The sequence below is a fragment of the Tinamus guttatus genome, unplaced genomic scaffold (assembly GCF_059628265.1).
Source record: "Tinamus guttatus ecotype Peru unplaced genomic scaffold, ASM5962826v1 Tinamus_guttatus_pri_ptg000659l, whole genome shotgun sequence".
In the NCBI taxonomy this organism is placed as follows: domain Eukaryota; kingdom Metazoa; phylum Chordata; class Aves; order Tinamiformes; family Tinamidae; genus Tinamus; species Tinamus guttatus.
Genome location: NW_028289193.1, coordinates 1480652 through 1502236, shown reverse-complemented (window position 1 = coordinate 1502236; position 21585 = coordinate 1480652). Strand labels below are relative to the sequence as shown.

At 40.3% G+C, this 21585-nt stretch overlaps 1 protein-coding gene across 1 annotated transcript in view; it reads right to left on the bottom strand.

Moving 5' to 3' along the window:
- Window positions 1–21585, bottom strand: part of PRKDC (protein kinase, DNA-activated, catalytic subunit) — a 76719-nt gene that overhangs the window by 5856 nt on the left and 49278 nt on the right. The window contains exons 61-78 of the mRNA XM_088536365.1: window positions 20494–20625; window positions 19779–19958; window positions 15827–16035; window positions 15255–15393; window positions 14440–14628; window positions 13676–13900; window positions 12958–13066; window positions 12255–12366; window positions 10495–10684; window positions 9205–9379; window positions 8926–9116; window positions 7262–7442; window positions 6618–6778; window positions 4909–5120; window positions 3732–3819; window positions 2904–3044; window positions 605–809; window positions 70–137 (exon numbers count right to left, since the gene is read on the bottom strand). Coding sequence (XP_088392491.1) covers window positions 70–137; window positions 605–809; window positions 2904–3044; window positions 3732–3819; window positions 4909–5120; window positions 6618–6778; window positions 7262–7442; window positions 8926–9116; window positions 9205–9379; window positions 10495–10684; window positions 12255–12366; window positions 12958–13066; window positions 13676–13900; window positions 14440–14628; window positions 15255–15393; window positions 15827–16035; window positions 19779–19958; window positions 20494–20625 — 2907 coding nt within the window. The remainder of the gene's footprint in view (window positions 1–69; window positions 138–604; window positions 810–2903; window positions 3045–3731; window positions 3820–4908; window positions 5121–6617; window positions 6779–7261; window positions 7443–8925; window positions 9117–9204; window positions 9380–10494; window positions 10685–12254; window positions 12367–12957; window positions 13067–13675; window positions 13901–14439; window positions 14629–15254; window positions 15394–15826; window positions 16036–19778; window positions 19959–20493; window positions 20626–21585) is intronic.

Genomic DNA, 21585 nt, shown 5'->3' with positions numbered 1-21585 from the left:
TTACTTTTCTATTGTATCTAAACACAAGTTTATACCCAACAGGATTTTGACTCGAACTTAAAAGCATACCTGTTCATCAAATCCAGATATTCTCACATGGTATTCTGGCAGTGGTTTTCCTTTCCCATCATATTGACCTGAAGTAGCAGAGAAAAAAAAAAAGTGTTAAGACTCTGATTTATTTATTTCTTTATTTTTAAAGCTTATTCAAGACCAGAACATTTTTCCAGACTGGTAGAATGATAACTCCAAATAAAATATTTCAAAATACACAAAAACACCGCATACATGTCATATGATTTTATCTTTGAATTACTAATATTCTTTCTTTCTTAAGCCATTGGAGCTGAAGCTTTTCATGGTTTTAGAGGATACATCCGTGTTGATGAGATTGTTTGAAATGAAATCTTTACCTACGATTTAAAAAAGTTTTAAGGAGATGCAATTTTTTCAAAATAACATCAGGTATACAGCTTAGGAATACATACAAGAAATGATGAATGAAAGAAGCAAGGTGAAAATAGAGAAGCATAAAAGCCAGCATGAGAAGAGCAGCCGCCTTCTTGCAAAGAGCAGATGAGCGTCAGCTCCGCAAGGAACGTACCAGGAACTTCTATTTCATTTCTCAAGAACTCAGCTTTGAATTCACTCATCCACGGTGAACATTCCTTCAGGTTTCCAGGTTCTTTATTGCTTTTGGTCATTTTTGAGAGGAGAGCATTTGTAATTGCTTGAAAATCACTATGCTTCATATCCAACAGTTTTGAACCATGTTTTCCAAATTCGCGGTCAAATTCCTTCCCAAAAGCCTGAAGTTCATTTACAGAAAGGAATCTTGTTAACACGGTGTTCTCCCCAAGAACATTAAAAAAGAACTTGCTCCACAGAGTTTTCAGTCAAAGCAGACAATGTTTTAAGCACATATACTTGTAAGTACTATGTACAAATGTGGAATTAAAAACATCCCTAGAGGGCAAATTAATGCCTTTATGCACTGGTGTGATGCAGGTCTGCCTTTCAGCCTCCTGGGTGTACAGAGTTTCATCCCTCCTCCTCAGCTATCTCAGTCTTCTTTCCACACTCCATTTTTTTTCCTCTCTGAGTCTTTTCATTGCCTGTTGGTTGAACTGCCAGCTAATACTCACAGACACAGCTACATTCTACCAAACCAGAGATACCAAAGATTTGCTTATACTGTTATATTTGCTTATACTGTCATATATGATTTTTGTTATATTAAAAACAGAAGCTTATCCCTTTTTGCCCCTTCCAGCTGCACTTCGACTCTTGAGTAAGAATATCAATAATGCTGCTTATTAAATGGAAAATTGTACCTCACGCTTTCTGAGACTGCTACAGTCAACATATCTATCACTTTAAATATGCCTCCAGGTGATCACCCAATTGTTTGCTTTATTTGGTTCTTTGCTTACTTTAAAATTCAAGGCAGAAAATACATGATAACTTGAATACTGTATTTTAATTGATATAACCCGTCAACAGTGTTTAAGTTATGTATTACTAGAATTTCATGTTAAAAATAGTTAAACTCCAATAAACTCCCAGCTGCCTCCTGCTGCCACCTCGCCTCTCCTCTCCCCTCCTCGCAGCCTCCACCTCTCTGCCCCGCACACCTAAAAGCAGGGGCAGGAATTCTCGAGACACTCGCACGGGTTTATCTAGTGCTAATGCAGCACCAGAAGGGCCACGGGAGGGGAGAGATTTGGCCCCATCTAGCCCAGACCACGGGGCTGAACGTGGGGGACACGAGTACAGCCACACTCCTGCAGAAACTGCAGCAACTTGCAGCTCGGGCTGCTTTTGTATTTAAAGGTCTCAAAGTATTTTTCCCCTCCCTATGACATGGTCTAGTTGCTACTCAAACCTAAAAGAGGTTCTAGCATCCATAGTACCCTGGAGAAGGACTTCAAAGCTCAACTGTGTAGCAGATGAACCACCACATCCTTTTTTTTTGTTTTCTATTTCAACCTGCCTTCTGTCAATGTCCTTTGCTACTCCATGCTTGAAGAGAAAGAGAAATTGCAAAGGGTATTCGCTCCCTGCTTCATATTCCCGATGTTAAGAGCTTTATTACATCTGTCATCATCATGTCTTTTCTAATCAGAGGAATCCTGAAGATGTTCCTTGTCCAGAGGAATTACTCTTGCCACTAGGAAACTTTTCCAGTGCCACTACCCTTTTGTTGAGAAATGAACTGAAACACAGTGTTTGAGAGGCAAGAACCAGAGGAGGTTGTTATGTATAAGCTATACTTTGTTCTTGCCTCTTAACAGTTTTCTGCTTTCTTGACTGCAATGGAGTATCCACAATTGATTTTTCACAGAGCTATCAAAAACGAAGATCTTGCTCTTAAATTGCAACAGTGAGCTCAGACCTGAACAATTTTATGTGAAATCACAATTCTTTGGGACCATATGCATCATTTCATTTTCCTTTAACTCTTTTGGAACTCACTCAGCTGTGTAAAGCCCTGTGTAAAGTCAGTTACGCTCCACAGTTTTCTGCAGGACTTTCCTGAATTGCTCAGGATGAGCCCCGGCTCTGCTGTCGCGGTACAGCGCAGCGCCCCGAGGTGCTGGTACCTGGCACCAAAGGAACAGGGCCAGTTCACAGCCAGCCAGACCGGCCTGGGCTCTCGGAACAGGACACAGGGAAGGGGGGACAGCAGCGGGGCCAGCCGGAACTTCCAGCCCGTGGGACAGTCAGCAGCAGAACTGCAACAATTCCCTCACTTTTAGCAACAAAATCCCAACTCCGCATGCCTAACTTGATCAATTGATCAATCAGGTCCTGCAGCACCTGTCAAGTTGTCATCTGGTCCCTGGTCTTCCAGCGCTTGCTAGAAAAGCACACCATGCGAACGGTATTTATTTGTCACATACCTGAATAAACCTTCTCCTCAGCAATCCAAGGCCAGGAGCTTCTAAATCTCCCAAATTCCTATACATTTCTTCATACATTTTTTGAAGCTTATTTTTATTCCTCTGAGTTTGTAACTCATTTTTGACATCTTCAGTCCAATCCTGCAAACAAGAGGGAAACGGATGCGTACTGAGAAAACCAGTTTACTGACCCTCTGCCTCTTTGATAATCTGCACAGACTGCATTCAGTTTTTGGTTTTGCTAACAGCCAATTAAAGAATCTTCTGAGTCATTCTACAACAATGAAAAGGCTACGAGCATTTTCCTTCCATTCTGTCTTTAAATAAAATGTTTCTACTTTACTAGCATAATTATGCTCATTAGGATAGTGTCCACTGCAAATCAAGAAAGGCCCTGTTGGACTAGGAGCAAAACAAGAGGATCCTTTGGACAACGGATTCGAAATATTAAAAGAGCGAAACTCAGCAGAGCGTAGGAACACAAACAGATAAATAATTTTGGAGATGGCCACAAATCATAATTCTCTACCAGCTCCAGAATATTTGACAAAGACCGACCGAGCAAGGAACAAGGCAGAGACCCTGAAGGAGAAGCCTAAAGGGGCTTGTGCAAAACAGCCTATTGCCCAAGTGAGAGAAATGAGCAAGTGCAGTGAGTGAAAGTCGTTGAGCACAACCTGACGTCGCTTTCCGTGGATTCTGGGCTCCGTCTATAGCTCAACTGCTTCCCATGGCTGCAGGGTCAACCTCTGGCTGGCTCAGCAAAGCAGTTTCTTATGCAAACACACACCGTGGGGAAGGAAAAGAAAGAGGAAAAATCCACTTTACCTTAAAAAGGAGCATGGGATTGGAGAGCTGTTCGAGGGAGCGGACAAAATCTTGAACCACCCCTCCTCTGTCCAGCTTTTCCTTGATCCTGTGAAAGAAAAAAAGTGTGTAACACAGAACTACCATCACCACTTTGCAGATAAGCAATAGCCAGATCTTCTACTTACTCAAGAATATCCAACTAAATAATTTTGCAGAGCTAATGAATAGGAGGAGTCTGTCAGAATTTTCTTTCAGGTTGCAGGGCTGTTAGAAGTGTTAGCTGTCCTCTCTTGCCATTTTTTTTTGGTAACCAAATGCCCCACTATGAAAATAGCAGCTTGGTGGGGAGTAGGAAATGTTCTAGGAACAGTAATGGACAGTAGCAAGACTAAATGTATTACCATGCCTATTCTTCAACGGTTTATGAAGTAGAAGCCTTTACTTTTTTTTTTTATTTCAACTAAAGAAATACAGCAAATTAATCAGAAATTTGGAAAAAAAAAATGAAAGACACACCCAAAATTATATTAATGGTTCCATGGTACTGTGGAATAGCAGTGGACTTTTGCCTGGAGATTAACTCAGCTTTTTATTGCATGGCCAAATGGTGAAGGGGGGGTTTGTACAAGAAGGCTCATTTTGGACAGTGGATAAGCAGAGAAGAACAAAGTCATCACTCCCCCAAAAATGAGATGATTCTGTTTCACTGATAGCTGAGGGAGCATCCATTACATTTAAACATCTCTGGCTCTTACTTTTAGAAAAATCCGAAACACCCAAGCTTCATCTTCATCTCTGGCAGGTGCTGATCCTAAATCCCGTGAAGTGTTTTACAGTAAGAGTTTAAGTGCACGCCAGACTTTCCTTCGGCCTTGGCAGAGCAGGGGAATGAAGAGGAGGAGACCTTGACTTCCACATAATTACAAGGGAAAACGAACTCTGGTATCCAACTACCACCTGTGCACTGCAGGAACTCACCACTGCACAGAGTGCGAGGCCACCTATGTCTAACATTAAATCACATTATGTATCAAGGTTTTCGTTGTGCCTTGAAATCAAAGCATAGCGTGCACGGCACTATGCCCTAATGTTTCTCATGCTCCCTACAGAAATGTTATTTTAAACTAGCAATTAACTCCCTGCATCCCCAAATAAAAAGAATAAAAGAGAGCTATTGTTCTGATTGTAAATTCACCTTTCCACAAACTCCTTGTTCCTGCAGCCAGCTGCAGTATCTGTGAACGAGTAACTCTCACTGCTGATCATGAAGGGGTAGATGATGGCCTGGGGATAGGTATTTGCAATCTCTTCCACAGTGTGCTGCACAGCTGTTGCTTCATCCTTGTCAAGCAGTGCCATCATCTGGCTAATCCAACCAATGAACTGCCAACAGGGAACTGAGGAAAGCTGCAAAATACACACACAGCGTCAGTGCTTTCAGCTTTGCTTCTCCGTAACAATGCCAGTGGAATCACACCCAAATTAACCCGCTCTGTGTCCCCAGTCAGCACACACAAACACTTAGGGGTGGAAGGGAGCGTGTTACCTAGGTGGCACAAAGCATTTCCCAGCGAAGCACGGGGTATTATCATTATTTTTGCTTGATAGGTTTTCCAAATCGCAAAGATTTGTAGTTTTTTGATCGAGATGGGGAGTTTTACACTCAAACTTACAGCATTTCTGTCTGGATGCAATCTAATATTTTTTGACCACTCATGAACAAATTGAAAATGTCAGGGGGTATTTCAAGTGTCACTGTGCTTGAACTAAGTAAAATGGAAAGGGAAACACTAGTCCTCCCACCACAGTTTTGCTCTTCAATTGTTTTTTTTTTTTGGTAAAAAATATTAACCATTTCACTTTTCAGTAGAGCACTTCCAGTGTCTCCTCCAAGCTCTCCTTCCCCTCCAAAATGTATTTGGAAAGGAATTCTAGAACATATTTTCTTCTGACCGTAAGAGCCCAAACTCAGTCTTTTTTCCCATCTCATTCTGAGTTTAAGAGGAAATTGTCAGTATTTATCTCACAGAAAGGGGAAGAGGGCAAAGAAATGCACGGTAAACTTATTTTTTTTTCTTGGTGAGGCCTGTTAGCTGGAGCAGGCATCGGGTTCTGTTTGAATGATCCAGGTTTCATTACGGTCACACCTTTTCCTCCTTTTAACTGTTTGGGCACCTTCCTCAGATAACTGAGCTGTTTTCCCGTCTCTCCTGTGCCTTTGAGTTCTTGTTCTTCCAGGAAAGAACTGAAATCACGGGGCAGTGACCTCACACAGTGCCTCCCTCTGCGTGCATGGACCAGGGGCAGGAACAGGTCTGAAATCACGGCCAGTCCAAGACGGGGACAGTCCTGAGCAAAGAGGATGACGCCATGTGACAAAAGGGAAGGCCCTGTCCCACGGGACATCCGGACGTATAAAAAGAAATAAGAAAAAGGTAATGGAAGGGGGAACGGGAAAAACAAAGGTGGAAGAAGTTGTAGCAAATCTCGGAAATAAAGCAGGACATGGAGAGGTGGGAAAAGGGAAAATTTATCTGAAAAAAGGCTGCTGATTCCTGACATACAGGAAACAGCCTACAGAAATAAGATATGTTTGTCACTCTAGTCCTACCCACATTTACGAACCCACTTAGATTAGTCAGAAGGTTGGAGGGAAAGCAACTTAACTTTTCTTCATCAGCTCTCAAACTAATATTTGGAATTAGAATAACAATAAAATGTTCAATTTTTAAGAAAAACTTTTTAAATCCATCTTCTTTAGAGAAAAGTCAAGGCATAAAGTTTACCTGAGTTACTTGAGGCAAAACTTACCAGTGTAACTCCTCCACCTACACAAACTCAACCTCCATCTTTTAAATTCTATTTATAGCAGCATTTGAGAACAGGAGAATGGAAGCAACTAACCTCCCGTGTGGCTAGACCCAATGTCTCCGCTGGGTACTTTTCTATTATTTGCAGCAGTCTAGGAAATCTCAGCCTGGCTTCTCTGGAGTTCAGTTTTAGAGCTTTTATCATTTGCTCCACCACAATAGCTGGGAATAGCTGCAGATCTGCAGGGTTGATTTCTGCCAAGAACCATTGTAGAAAAGTTATCAGAAACACCATCACTCGTTCCATGTTTTTGATCATCTAGAACATTTTTCGCTACTATTTTGTATTTTTTTAATTTTTTTATTTCTACTTTGTTCTTTTTCTCGTTTGAACTGCACACATCAGTAACACATGTATTTGGGGACTGTCAGGATTAGCTTCATGAGGAAGCTGCATCACTGCTGCTATCCTGCCTGTTTCAAACAGCACTGCTGGGGTCCAGGAGGGAACAAGGGAGGCATCTGCTTGACATGTGTATGTCTTACAGGTGAAAGGAGGACTGCACGAGTGATGCACTGGCATGAAAGCTAGCAGTAATGGTAAAGAAGGGGTATAAATGCTGTCAGAGTGGAGGACAAGCTGTTCTCTTAAACTCAGGGAGGTCTCCCGGGCAGCACAAAAATGGATGTATCCCAGACAAATCCATTATTCCAAGCTCAGGGCCAGCCCTGGCTTACCAAGCAAGCCTTCTTCTTCCTTGCGGAGATGCTCGTCACAGAACCCGATCAAGGTCATGTAGGCATCGACGACGCCAGCAACGTCCACGTGTTCCGCAGAGTGCGACTGCACCTCCTCTTCACACCTCCTCACAGCACTGCTGAAACACTGCAAGGCCCTCTTGTTCAGCCCTGCTAACACCTGAAATCCATCCACAGGAGAAAAAAATACATATGAGCAAACAGCACTCAGCAATTCCTCTTGAAACCAGAGCTTGGTTGCAAAGATCGAGCAAATAAAACAAACTGTACTAAGCATTTTGAGCTGCACAAAGAAAATACAAAGGATGTTTTTTCTAGTAGCAATTGTCAGAATTTTCAGCAGAAAATTGTAAAACAGACTTTAATTCAATTTGATCTCCAGAAATGTAACCTAGGATTTTTACACCTGCAAAAAATGTTTATTTTACTACAGTTTCTGCAAACAATTAACAAAAAATACAATAAAACAAATGCTATCTTTTGTACTAGCAGGTCTGTAATGTTTGTATATTCAGGATTTTTGTAAAAAAAAAAAAAAAAAAAAAAAAAAAAAAAAAAAGCATGCATCAAACAATTCCAAAACTGCTAGCTTTTCCCCTATTAGATACATACTTGTACAATCATACTTTTCTAACAAGTTCATATTATGAAGGAATGTATAAATACTTTGCAAGTGATAGTTTGTAAGTCATGCATATGTATTTTCTCACTGCCAACAAATATAATCACAATGGTTCTATGATTCTAAGGCTGAACACGACAGTCTTGTAGAAACATGTGATATGCCAGGCTGGCTCATCTGACACAGGAGAGTTTTTAGGTTCGTTTTAAGAACACTTCTAATAATCAGCTAAACACGAAGCTTAAATTTTTGCTTATGTTTCTACAACCCTGAAAACTGAAGTCTTTTTGCAGGAAACTTCTACTTATCTGCTTTCTTCAGCATCCATAAAAATATGAAGAACTGTTTTTTGCTGTTTTATATCAACAGGGTTCATATCCCAGGGTCGTGGGAGTTAACAGAAGTCAGTAACTGTACTTTAAATTCTCACTCAAAGCAATATGACAGACAAAAGGTCAGTGCCAGAGCATCTGGAACAGCTGACAGTACACAGCATTTTAAATGCAGCACAGTCCGCCAATGTATTCCTCAACTCGATAAGTGTAAAAACAACCTAAATTATTATTAAAAAAATACTCCTAGAATCACTTAGATAAATTAAGTATACCATTATCATTGTTAGTATCAATGTGAGTATTATAAAGATATCTTTATGAGATAAGACAGCCTAACAGCATGAATAACTTCAAGAATACCTGGCTGAATTAAGAACATTCTCAGTGGATTGTATTCCCAATCCTTGTTTACAGCTTACAGCTGCAGTCAGTATACAGCTTTGTGCTCCATAAAACATACAAAACACAAGAATACTTTCCCAGCAAAAACACTACAGCAGTACAAAACTCCAGGAGAGCAAAACCCAGGGAAACAGCAGCCAGAGCCACGGTTTTGTTTACTAGCTGGTGTTCCTGGAGAAATCAGTGCTGCCTTCACAGCCTCTGCAAACATCCATACCCATTACTACTTACTAAAGTAGTGACTGCACTGAAATACCTAAAAGCTCTTTTCCCTTCTCGTTTACCTTTTCAGGACTCTGAAGACTCTCTCCCGACAGAACTGCCACTTCTCTAGCTCCTCCTTCCTTGACTTGCTCAAGGCACGTTGGATCTCGACTAAGGGCGCTGGCCATCACGCGGTAAGTGGTACCCAGCAGGAGGTTCTGGTTTCGGAAGGCCGTTGTTTTCTTGCTTAGGTAGTCAGGTTTGGTGTCTTCTGTTGGAATTCAAAAAGCAAGGTGGGAATTTGACAACACAGCAATTTCATATAGCAGAGAAAGTGCAGCACGGACAAAGGCTGTTACCGAGTAGGGACACAGTTTTTAACATGGAGAGCACTTGTTCAGGACAGCTCTGAGCCCGGCACAGGCTGTGGGTGAAGCGGCAATAGGCGTGATTCCACCTCACCAGCCAGTCGCCTTGGCCTCGGGCCTCTCTCTGCAGGCATCTCAGAAGTTTCTTGGCAATGGAGAAGCAGTTCTGCATTAAAAGGAAGAGGCAGAATTTTCAGGTAATGTATCTGAAGAGGAAACAAAAATATTTTTGCAGCTAAATTAAGGGACGGAAGGATTTAGGTAACAAAAGTATAAGAGAACGTGCCAGGTTAAAAGAGGTCCACTGCTTTTTGGTTTATCAGATTCAAAACCAGATTTCTGCTAATGGAGACACTTGAAAAGGAAAAACAATACAGGTTTTATAAACTGAGGAAACTAAAATAATTCTTTTTGTATGATTAAAAAGACACTAACTGTTCTGCAATATAAACACACGTGGGCAGCATAACTTGGCTTACAGTACCATTTGGCAAGTCACTGTGCATTGTTTGTGTTTTAATGATCAAGGTCCATATAAATAATATTAAACTTGCCCCAGCTCTTTACTCATCTGTATGCTACACAGCATTAACGTTATATTTGGCTGCCAGTGTTAATAATGAACTCTTCCACTTATTCCAAATTTTCGCAGCATTTTGGAAGACCAGGGAGACCTTGACTTATTGATCTTGTTCAAGCTTGAAACACCAAAAGTCCATTATAAAAGAGACCACGTTTCAGTCATTTTATCAGTGAGATCTAAACAGTATTTCAAGTCGCTTATAGCTTTACTTCTTTATACAAATGTTAGCCCAAATATGTAATCATGACACTATAATGAAAAAAAAAAGGTTTCATTATTGCTGATTGAAGTAAATTATAGCGATTCAATCTAAATTTGATTTGCTTTCTTATATAGAAAACACTGTTTGTAATTGAGAAAACAGCATGTTTGGTTGCCAGCCTCCTTTTCATTAGCATTTCAGATTTTTTTTTTTTTTTTATTTTATTTGCCTTAGAGAGTTTCAGAAACCATCTGCAGATCAAAGAGGCCTTCGGGCGCACTTCCAGTAATGAGAAATTATCAAGCTTTTAATTAACATTTATCTACTGTTTTCTTTCTCTGTGGAAGGGACTTTCTTCTACATTCAAAACATCCTGGACACAGGGTCAAGAAGCGAGGAGCTCTGAGCTAGCAGAAAGTGTCCTATGAGGCTTTCCCAGCTGTAATTTCTATGGATTTTCCAAAACAAAACAAACAAAAAAGAAAAACAGAGTCACCTGTTTCCTGGCACTTTCTATCATCTTCATTTTCATGTTAAATTTGCAGTTTTTTATCATTGAGGAAATGTCTTCATCCTGTTGATCCACTTCCATTTGGTCACCAGTACCATATTCATCATCCACTTCCATACTATCATTGGCCTGATCACTAGGAAGCTTCTCCTGCAGTTTGTCAAGAAAGAAACACCTGCACAATGACAATTGGAGGACAAATCAGTCTAGCATCTGGCCAGGGGAAGCAAGGGAATACAGTATTGAGCTTCCTCACAGTAAGCAGAGCTAAAAACCAACGTCCAGCCACAGTGAGCACACTCCCACTGAGTTGGGACAGTCAAAACCAGGGGTAGGATGACTAAGAGCATCCCAGATTCTGATGCAGGGAGATCAAATATCGGAGATATTAGCAGTGAGATTAAATATCGGAAAACGTCTATAACAGAGCAAGTGTTTTGCTTATTTTTTTCTAAGTCATACTTTTAAGTTCACCAAGTCATAACTTCTACTCCACTTTACAGTAGTGAGAATAAAAAGCCATCTCATTTACAAAGTGCAAGTTCCATACTGTATTTTGTCAGCCTCAAGCTCAAATGCGCGTGACACCAAAACATGTAAGAAGGTCACAATTACAACTTAAAATTTAAATTGCAGCAAAGACCCGTGACCATTGCGATTAAGTATTGCTAAATATTTTATAGGCTACAAGCAGTTCCATCTAATTTAAAAGCACCTTTCATTTTGTAGACAGTTATTCAATGCAAGGGAGTCTGCTCTGGAGCTTTATAAAGTAGCATAAAAGTACTGCATAAAAGTAGTAAAAACAGCACATCCTCTGTTACCCTAATTTGAGTTAAAGGTTTTGTAAGGATGCACAAAAGAAAGCCTTTAAGACACTGGCGGTCCTTCAAATCATAGCAGTTTTGAGACTTTGTAAAGGAATAAGCCATACCATGTAGTCTGCCTAATATTTAACTGGAACAAGTACTGCCATGCTCTCCAGACACCCAGAAATAACAGAATAAATTGCAGGACCCAGTGGGTATCAGCACAGAAATTGTCTCCAGAAATGGAGAAAGGATCTGGGTTTGTAATGGAGGAATGGATGGGGATCAAGAAAAATACCACAGAGAGAAAAGAAAAATTATAAACTTGAATAACATATTCCAGCTTCTTCAGAGATAATCCAAAGGAGTCTCTGGAGAACCTTTGTTCTTTCTAGCTACAGTTGCATAGCAGAAGTCTCTAGTTACAGCAATCATCATTAACCTTCACACAAACATGTGAAATACTGACAGTGATAGTGCTAGGCCTCTTCTGTACACTCCCTACCATTAGAACTTTAACTGGCTATGAAGTATGCATGCATTTTTATTCAAAACAGAGCTAAATGCAACTTATCTGCTCAGTTATGTGTGGTTGTGCTCAAAGGCTGCAGAATTGAACCAGCTTGTCTTACTCTCTGTATTTTTATAGAATATATGTAATCTCTGATGCAAAGCAGTGCTTAAAATACCAGTTTTGTTTCCCAACAGTTTTGTTTCCTGGTTTGTTCAATTTTCAATCATCCTTTGTTTCTCCCCACAAGTTTGTCATACAAAAAACAAAGTATTACACTAATTGGTAAGTTACTATAAAAGCTTTTAAAAAGTCAAATACTGGATCCAACACCCACATTTGTACACAAGAAGTATTTACAAAAAGCATTTCTCTAAGTTTAATAGGCACACAGAACTAAAGCTAACAGAAGAATCTCATTTTACCGATTTGTAATGATATCATCCCAGATGTTCACAGGATCCATTTTAGCATCTGGATATCTGCTTGTCCAGATTCTAAGAAGTCTCTTAAGGGAAGTCCGTGAAGTTAAGTTACCTAAAATCAATTAAGAACACTTTAAAAAGAACACTCTAAATCTAACCAGTGTGAAAAAAAAACCCTAAAACAAACTAAACTAGCATTTGAACTCTAAAACTGCAATGAAATAATCTATTTCTATTTCTGGACTTGCATTAAATATGCTTTGGTGATCATACTACTTTGGATTTTTTGCAGAAGCCTGGTAGTTTCAATACAGAGATCACAGTGAATTATCACTGAAAATCATCATCTTTCTATTCAGGAATTAGGTGAAACGAATGATAACTAATTTTGATACACAATATTTATATATTAAATATCAATTTTATAATTAAATATATAATATTTACATTAATTAAATATAGATAACATGTAGGTTTATGTGCATAAATTTATATTTCATTCTCATGACAGAAGCTATAAATTACACACTATGTCCATCTTTTATCTCTGCTAATCACTACTGGCTCATGAAAGCGACCACAAAAAAACCTTACTTTAAGATTTCAGTCCTCTAAGTGCAGAAATAGAAATTCAAAGCTGAGAAAACAGTTACTATTTAGTGAAAACAAACCAGAATAAAATTGAGGAAAAAAATGTCTTTACTTGTTTTGCCCATAAAATTGATGAAATCCTGTATTTCTGTCAAAGTTTGCACAGACTGCAGTTTGGTCATTCGACTTTGATGTAACAAAGTATCAATACTGGAATAGCTCTGAAAGGAAAGGTAGAAATTGAGATTTCATACATAAGATTTACAACATGATTCTATTTAGTGCTCTAGAACTATACGTATGACACAGTGATGACCACACTCTGCAGTCAAACCTTTTGTAGGTAATTAAGTAACCTGCAATCTAACAGTAACTCTGCTCTAGGCATGTAAGGAATCACAGCTCCAACTCCTACCCAAGGGCTTAGAATAGTCCTATAGGCTAATGAAAACTTGGTAACAGCCACAGCTTTCACCCTCTCAATTTAATACTCTCCTTTCAAGGTTGTTCTGGGGGCAGTAGACTTTTAAAAGGATGATTGAAATTGCCATTCGTCTGTGCTAATAGTTATTGTGAAAAATCTAATTGGTGAAATCCAGCAGACAAATTAAAACAGGGAAGAGGCACTCCAGTGGCTGACTCAATTCTTGCCACTGCAATCATATAAGTCAATGGAGGTTTTGTCATATGTTGATCACATTGTATTTGGGAAAGTGTTTATCTTGAGAGTAAAATCTAGTAGCAATAACATCAACAACAGTTTAACTGTTCCATGAGTTTGCACAGGAAAATAAAAAACAAAACACATCAGATAGAGCAGTGATTATTACCTGCATGAAGATCTGCAAGCCATTGCTTATGTAGTATTTGGCTCTGTCAAAATCATCTTGCAGGATGTAAAGGAGACTAAGCTCCTGGCTGTAACGCATTTCTATCAGAGCTTTCTTCTCTTCCGACTTCATTGCCTCGTCAATAAAAGTCAGCAAAGTCTGATCATTCTCCCCATTGAGCAGCAGCTTCAACTTACTGCGGATTATATATGGCAGGTATGTCTCCTACAAGGGGAGATATAGATGAGCATTTTTGGTTGGTTGTTTTCAGTGGCAGATCAAACATATAAAACTGCATTTTTCAGTGAATTCTTAAGAGTTTTCCTTCCAGTTTGCCAACAAATCACAGTCGACTTCTCTGATAGGTTCAGTAAGTTTTAGTTTAGCAAATCCCACTTTCAAAAAAATCAGTGGTTTGGCAACTTTCAAAATGCATGAAGAATAAAGAGATAAAAGCAACACCAAAACTGCAAGGAGAATAAGAAGTTAAACCTGGCACTGGTCTGCTATGAATTTGAGGTACAGTTTAAGCATCTAGAAAAACAGCAGGAACAACGGATTTAATTATTTTATATATGAGACTCTTTACTAATTTCTATGAGAAAAATCAGTACAACTAATGACATCTAACTACAGTTAAGTACTATTACCTACTACTGCTATTAACCATAAATTATACAATTGATTCCTACACAGCTCACTAGGGTAGGACATCTCTGTACAGAGCAAAAGAAGGTACTATCAAAACAGTGATTCCCAGAGACCTGGTAGAAGGGATCATTCCAGATTTTGTTGAGGTCCGGAGGTTCCCCGCTGTCGATGTTCAGCGTCGCGCAGTGCTCCAGGGACTTCCACTGCGTCAGGTGATCGTAGCACTCGAGCGAGGCGAGTTCCCAGAAGTCCTTCTCTGCCTCCGTCGGCTCCCCATCGGGCCAGTCTTCATTAGAGAGGGCCTAGGGAACGAATTTAGGGAGGGAGGAGATTCTCAGCTGGTTTAAATTCTAAGTCAGCGAGAACTTATTCGAGAATAACCTGTTATCTCGAAAATACTTACCCACTTAGCAGAGTGTGACAGCAACATTACTGAAAAATTAAGCTAGTTGGTATTTTATATATAAATTTATTTCAGACAGCAATCTTCAGTAAATCTGCCTTTTTAAAGAGCCAGGGCTTTAAAAGAAGGTTACAGAGATCCTTCTTCCATTTACACCCGCTATTACTCAAGTGATTGCCATGATCATGTACTGTTTGCTCTCTAGGGACAGTAGCCCAAAGTCTTTTACTTGCCTCCCTAGGTCATCACATATGCAAAGCTTTGTAACAGTGGGGGGAAAAAAAAATAAAAATCACACTTGCTGATCTCTGCTGTGACTGCTCACTGCACCTGCTACCCTATGTTTATACACTGAGCCACCAGAAAAACAGACAGATATTTTCAGCTATGCACTGCTCTTCATAGTTTTTCACTTTGCTTTATTACTATTAAGGAACAAGAAAGGATTTTATGAGAAAGAGGTAAAAAAGAAAAAAGAAAAAAGAAGAAAAAAAAAAAAAGGAAGATTTGGGGGAATCATTTTACCTCATCATAATATTTAGCTGCTTCAGCATAATCACTTCTTGCTTCCGCCAACAATGCTTTCTGTGTGATTTCCTTAGTGCCAATCTTACCACTGAAAATGCCACGAAGGACATCATAATCTCCAAGAGATCGGTAGAGTCTAGTAAAATCAAAAAAGCAAACAGTTTTAATTAGTTGAGCAGAGGTATGTTAATGCAAAGATAAACTATTTAAATCAAATAGTCAGTATTGACAGAAATAGCATAAGCAGCCATCCAACCTCTGCAACTGGCTCTGCGTATTTCTTACATCAGATTGTAAATTTATCCCTGTAAACTTCATCTTGTAGATCACCTGAACACCAGTAACTCCTAAAAGCTAAGGACAAAGATGTTTTTCATCAGCCTGAGAGCACTGTCACGGTGCACAGCTGTAAAGTCTGACTGCCGCAACTGAAAGCAATTAACTGAGGAGAAATTAAGAGAGACCCAATTCTGAAAAAGGGAAGGCATAAAAAAGAAGCCCTGCAAGTCACAAGGGCTTCTTCACAGGGTAAACGGAGCAGAGGTGAACAGTCTCAGAGGAGCACGTACTTCCCCAGCTCGATCCAGCGCGCGGCGTCGGGGGGCAGCTCGGCGGCGCGGCGCGCGCGCTTGCGCGGGGGCTCGGGGGCGGCGCGCGCGGCGCCCAGCGCGCGCTCCAGCAGCACGATGCCCGCGGGCTGCTGCAGGCTGGCCAGGCAGCTCGCGCTCACGGCGCCCGCCTCCAGCTCCAGCAGCTCGCGGTGCTCGCAGCTCATCTCCTGCGGGACACAAAAACGAAACACACAGGCCTAGGACTGATCACTGCATTTTACAGACCACCTATTCTGTATCTTTTTCTTTACAATGCAAACTTTGGTAACAAGCAGTTAAATCTTCAGAAGTACCAATCTCTGGAAAAATTTGAATCCTTTTTTTTTTTTTTCCTGTGCTACTGCTCTTAGTAACAACTCCATCTGTCTCCAGGGCTGCTAAAGACTGAGGTTACCACAGAAGCAAATTAAAAGTAATTAGAAATTAATGGAAGAACCCTGCATATATTTCAACCTTCCCAATCTACCTCCTAGACAACTCTTCCTACGCAGACACAGTGGTAGTGGGGATAAACACATTCACAGTCTGAATCTCTCCTCCTTTTTTCCATTTTTTGTAGTGTTGTGCCCTATACACAACAGCTGCATTTTACTTAACCTATTGAGTGGTGCATTCCTTGTTTAAGCCAAAGGCATGATGAACCGTGATGTTTCCTGAGCTAAAGGCTTTCTGTCTACATACTTATCTAGCTTTAGCATACCACGGATTCCCATTAGACTCATTTGCTTGTGCTCAACAAGTACTGTCTGATTTGAAGACATGACAATATTTCTAGCAGATTTTTATCCTATTTATCCCAAGTACATGTAAATATATCAGAAAACTAGCAGACAAGTTCATAACCCCCAGGGTTTAGTTTAAGAATCTAAGGGAAAGCTGCAATAGTATTTTAACCAAACAAAAAGAAAAATCCTACAAGCTGCGGGAGTGGTATGATACATTCCTTACAAGAAATATCACTGGTTTTTAGGGCAACAGTTGATTTTCTCAAAGCAGAATGTCCAAGAATACTACATGAAAATTCACCTATTGGAAACTGTAACAGAAGACTATGTTAGTGAATTAAGCTACACTCGGGTGATAATGGCAATCACCCTGAAAAATGCAGAATATGGATCCGACTTAACAGCTATTACATATTCTGTCTAAAGCTAAAGTTGCATGCAATGAGCACACAAGGAGAACATTTTCTGCAGCTGCATGCATTACACACATGCTGTGCATGCTATTCAGGCAATTTTCAACTAACAATTTCTATCACGGCTGCACATGTGCTCTTGAAACCCCTGTGTTTCAGGGCCAGGCTCCCCTGCTGCCATCTCTTAGAGGTTATGCCAAGTTTGCTGTGCCAGTTCCACAGTCTAGAAACCTCAGAATAGCTATGCTGAGGTCGGACCAAAGGTCTGTCTGGCCCTTCATGAGGCATACCTACGAAAAACCTCTAAGAATTGGGAAATATGTCCAGAGAATACTCCCCTAGAGCCTTCCAATTTACAGACTACTCTACATCAAAAGTAATGTCTTTCTATTTAGTGACTTTTGGTGACTTAGTAGTCATGATTGTTTCTCTTCTGGAAGCAGAATGTTCCTTCCTCCATCTACAGCCAATGTGTTCTGTCTTTGCGTGCATGACATGTTCAAAGATAAGGAGGAATGGCATCCAAGCCAGCCTGATAAGTAAAATATTTATGTGCAATTTTACGTTCTTCAGAGGCCAGGTATCTCTGTGAAGTCTATTTAAACTTTTCTTATGAGCTTTCCAGGTTCTTATTTTGTACTTCAGACATATTTTCTTCTGTTATGAAGGCCAACTCCAGAGCCTCTGAGTAAAGTTTAAGATTATCTTTGTAGATTGCAACAGCTCTTTTTATCACCTGGTTATTCTCCTGATGAGACTTGAACCTGTAGATTAAAAAGTCATGCAAGCAGCAGGAAATGGCAGTGAAGCAGGAAACCCTTCTGAAAGAAGCCAATACTTATGAAGCTATTGGTATAGAGGAAGCAGAATCACAGAACCACAGAATCGTTAAGGTTGGCAGGGACCTCTAGAGATCATCTAGTCCAACCCCCTGCACACGCAGGGTCACCTAGAGCACGTGGCACAGGACTGCGTCCAAGCGGGTTTGAAGATCTCCAGAGAAGGAGACTCCACAACCTCTCTGGGCAGCCTGTTCCAGTGCTCTGGCACCCTCACTGTCAAGAAATTTTTCCTTAAGTTCCTGTGGAACTTTTGGTGCTTCAGTCTGCGGCCATTACCTCTAGTTCTGTCGGTGGCCACCAGTGAAGAGAGGCCGGCCCCATCCTCCTCACTGCCTCCCTTGGGGTACTTCTAGACACTGCTCAGGTCCCCTCTCAGCCTTCTCTTCTCCAGCTGAACAGGCCCAGCTCCCTCAGCCTCTCCTCATAGGGCAGATGTTCCAGGCCCCTGATCATCCTTGTGGCCCTGCGCTGGCCTCTCTCCAGCAGCTCCACATCCCTCTTGTCCTGCGGTTACAAGAAGCTGCACTTCTTAATCTGCAAGACATCAGGGCAGCCTTTGCGAACAAAAGTGACGGCCTCAGCCCCGCGTTGCCTTTCTGCTGATGGACACGACCTCAATCCCCGCTGGGAGAGGCCTTCCTGTGGCAGCGACGCACCTCGCTCTGGCACCCGCGCAGGCAGCGCACGCAGCTGAGGCTCGGAATCCTGCTCCATGCCAATGAGAGGCTCTTAGTGCGCTTAAGTCCACATTTTGGACAAATTTTAACTTTCCTTTAATTCCTGACTGCTCATTTTAGGTCTATCGATGAAAAAAAAAAAAAGTAGACTAACATAATAATGTTATTAATATGCTCTAATAGCTAGTTCACCACAAATAACGAACAAACAGAAGTGAGGCATCAAGAGGGAACATTAACAGATAGTTATTGTGGGAACACTGGCTAGAAAAATACAAAGATAGCCAGAAAAATCCCCATAGTATTTGACCTTTGTTGCAGCTGCAGAGAAGAAAGTAAACAAGATACTACATTTTTTCAGATGTGTAAATAGAAGTGCTAAGAAGCAAATGGAGTCCTGTTTTAAAAACTCGTTCAAACCAGACATTTCTCCTGTATTACGAATGACATCTACTGTCACAGAGCATTGAAACCTCTGTAAGAGAAGGAGGAAATTAGCTTATCTGGCACCCAAAAACAGATTTTTTGAGAGATACAAATAAGACAATATTAAGAGCAAAACAGATGACAAGAAATATTAAATACAGCGAGCAGGGGTTTGGATAAGTCCTCTCTTCTCTTGGAAAACTGGCGTAAAAGATAAACCTCACAAGCTACTGCAGGCCAGCGCAGTCTCACAGCATTACACACAGAAGCAAGGGAGAGAGGCTGCCGGTTCCTTTCCAGTGGATATGGATGCAGACATCAGCTCCCTCCTTGGTGCCTTCCCTCATGACCGAAAATGCCCAGACAACTACAGCAGGAGAATAATTTGAATGGAGGGCTGAAAAAACTAAGAGATGGCGAAAACAAACAGCTTGACAGCTACTGACATCCTCAAGACATCAAAGTATTCCTCATTGCAGCACTTCCCAGAAAAGAGGAAAGATAAGTGCAGTAACACCCACGTAACCAGTTCGATTGTTCTCTCAGTTTTCATTGAAAATCAAGTCTCTTTTTGTTACTGATGCAATTAAAAACATTGAAAGGCAACTCAAAGGCTGCAGATTAGAAATTAGAGAAACCTTGAAACATCAGCTCAGAGGCACGAATTGCTTTGTTCACTTTAAAAGAGTCACTTGAAGTATCCACCTTGTTAACAATTCTCCTTTCATCTCTGCCTAATCGCAGTAATTGCATTTAACCTTCACCACCTTTATCACACATTTAGGCAAAGACACTATTATGTTCTGCTACTTTCCAGTCATATTTACCTGGATGCATGCAATGAATGGTGGGAAATAGGACACACTCATCTCCAGGAAATGATTGAAGTCCTTCAGCAGATTCTGGATGATGATTTTCTTCTCAGAAGGAGTTTTAGATTTTTCGACTTCATGCATAATTCCAGTAAACAAACTGCTGAAAAGCTGCTTGGCAAATGTTGGATCTTTCTAAAAAGACAAACAAAAAAAGGCACTAAATTACTAAATACTCAGGCGTAAATCATATTCACGCAGGGATTTCTTTCAGAATTACTGTACTGCTCAATGTGTAGGAAACCCAGACCTAGCACCGAAGGAGCTAACAGAGATACGTACAGATAGATGGTGCGGTGCCATTTAAACATTTCTTCAACTCAGAAACACACTTGCAAATATACCATAATCCATAATCCTGGTCCATGGTAGAATAAGAGCTTGATCTAACACTATTCAGAACACTGATGATTGTGCTACTTCCTCCCTTTAAATAGCAATAAGGTAATCAGGAACACTGTGCTTCCCCAAACAGAGTAGAATCTGACAGCTCCAGCTCACAATTTCTACCATATCCAAGTTGGAAAAGGAATTTGGATCATTTTGATTGACTAGTCTGAGTCCGGTCTCAGCCACAGTGACTTCAGCCACACTTTTAAAACTCCACTAGAACCATATAGAAGAATATGACCTTTGAATAAAAAAAAACGAAAAAGCAAAAGGCACAGACCTGGGCAAGGCCCTGCAGAGGGGCAATGAGACTGCTGTATTCGATCTGGATGTCAGGAAGGTCTCCTACTCGGTAACTTCTGTACAAAATAACCTGGGCATCATGCTTCATCTTCAGCTCAGATTTCATCTCCTGAAAGACATTGCTTACACTTAAAATATATATATATATTACTTAGAAAGACCTGTATTTAGATAGGACAAAATAAGCAAGAACATTTCTGAAGTGCAAAAAATTCTGCCATACTGATTAAAGTAATACAGTTAGTATGAAGCCATAATATGGCTAAGCCCCAAATTATTCTGGTCAATTGAAAACTCTTAAGCTTCCTTCATGGATTTTCTTCAACCATCAACTTTCAATATTAATGCCTTGTACTTCCTGTTTCCACTCAGTTAGCACCCCAGTTATTTCTAAAGAGTATGTGGTTATGACTGAAAGCTAGTGAACAATACTTATTTTTAATAAGGTTTAATAAGTTACTGCCTGCCAGCTGCCACAGTAGCCAATTACTTGACACCTCAGTCTGCTCCAAATGCACAAAGTAAAATGAGGTTATTAAAGCTAGTATTTTATTTCAGTGGATGAGAAGGGAAAGGAAGAAGGATGAATCTGGTAGAACTGACTACTAGTAAAACTTAAATCAATATGAAATAAAACTGCTAAAAACTGTTGTTAAATAGCTGTCCTTCTATTGTTGAGCTTTTATTGTTGAGTGTATTTAAACTGAACAAGAGTTACTGTTACATTTCAACAAATTCTGTTTCTTCTTCTGCCTTTTTCCTTTTTATAGCACTGTTAAGCTATAAGAAAGATTTTTTTTTCTCTTTTGCCATTGGTGCTAAAACCAGGAGACAGTGGGTGAATGTAAACATTTGCGTCCTTTTTTCATTCAACTTCAAATATATGATTTTCCAAAAAAACATCCAGGAGCAAAATCCTGGGAGACACTAGGGCTTTGCTAAAGCTTTTGGTATTTCCAAATACTCGTGTGGCAAGGATCTATTTTTCCTGTTTCTCTATTAGGCATAATATCAACACAAGCTACTGAGTGATATATCTGTTTACATGCAACAAATGTCTTGCCACTCA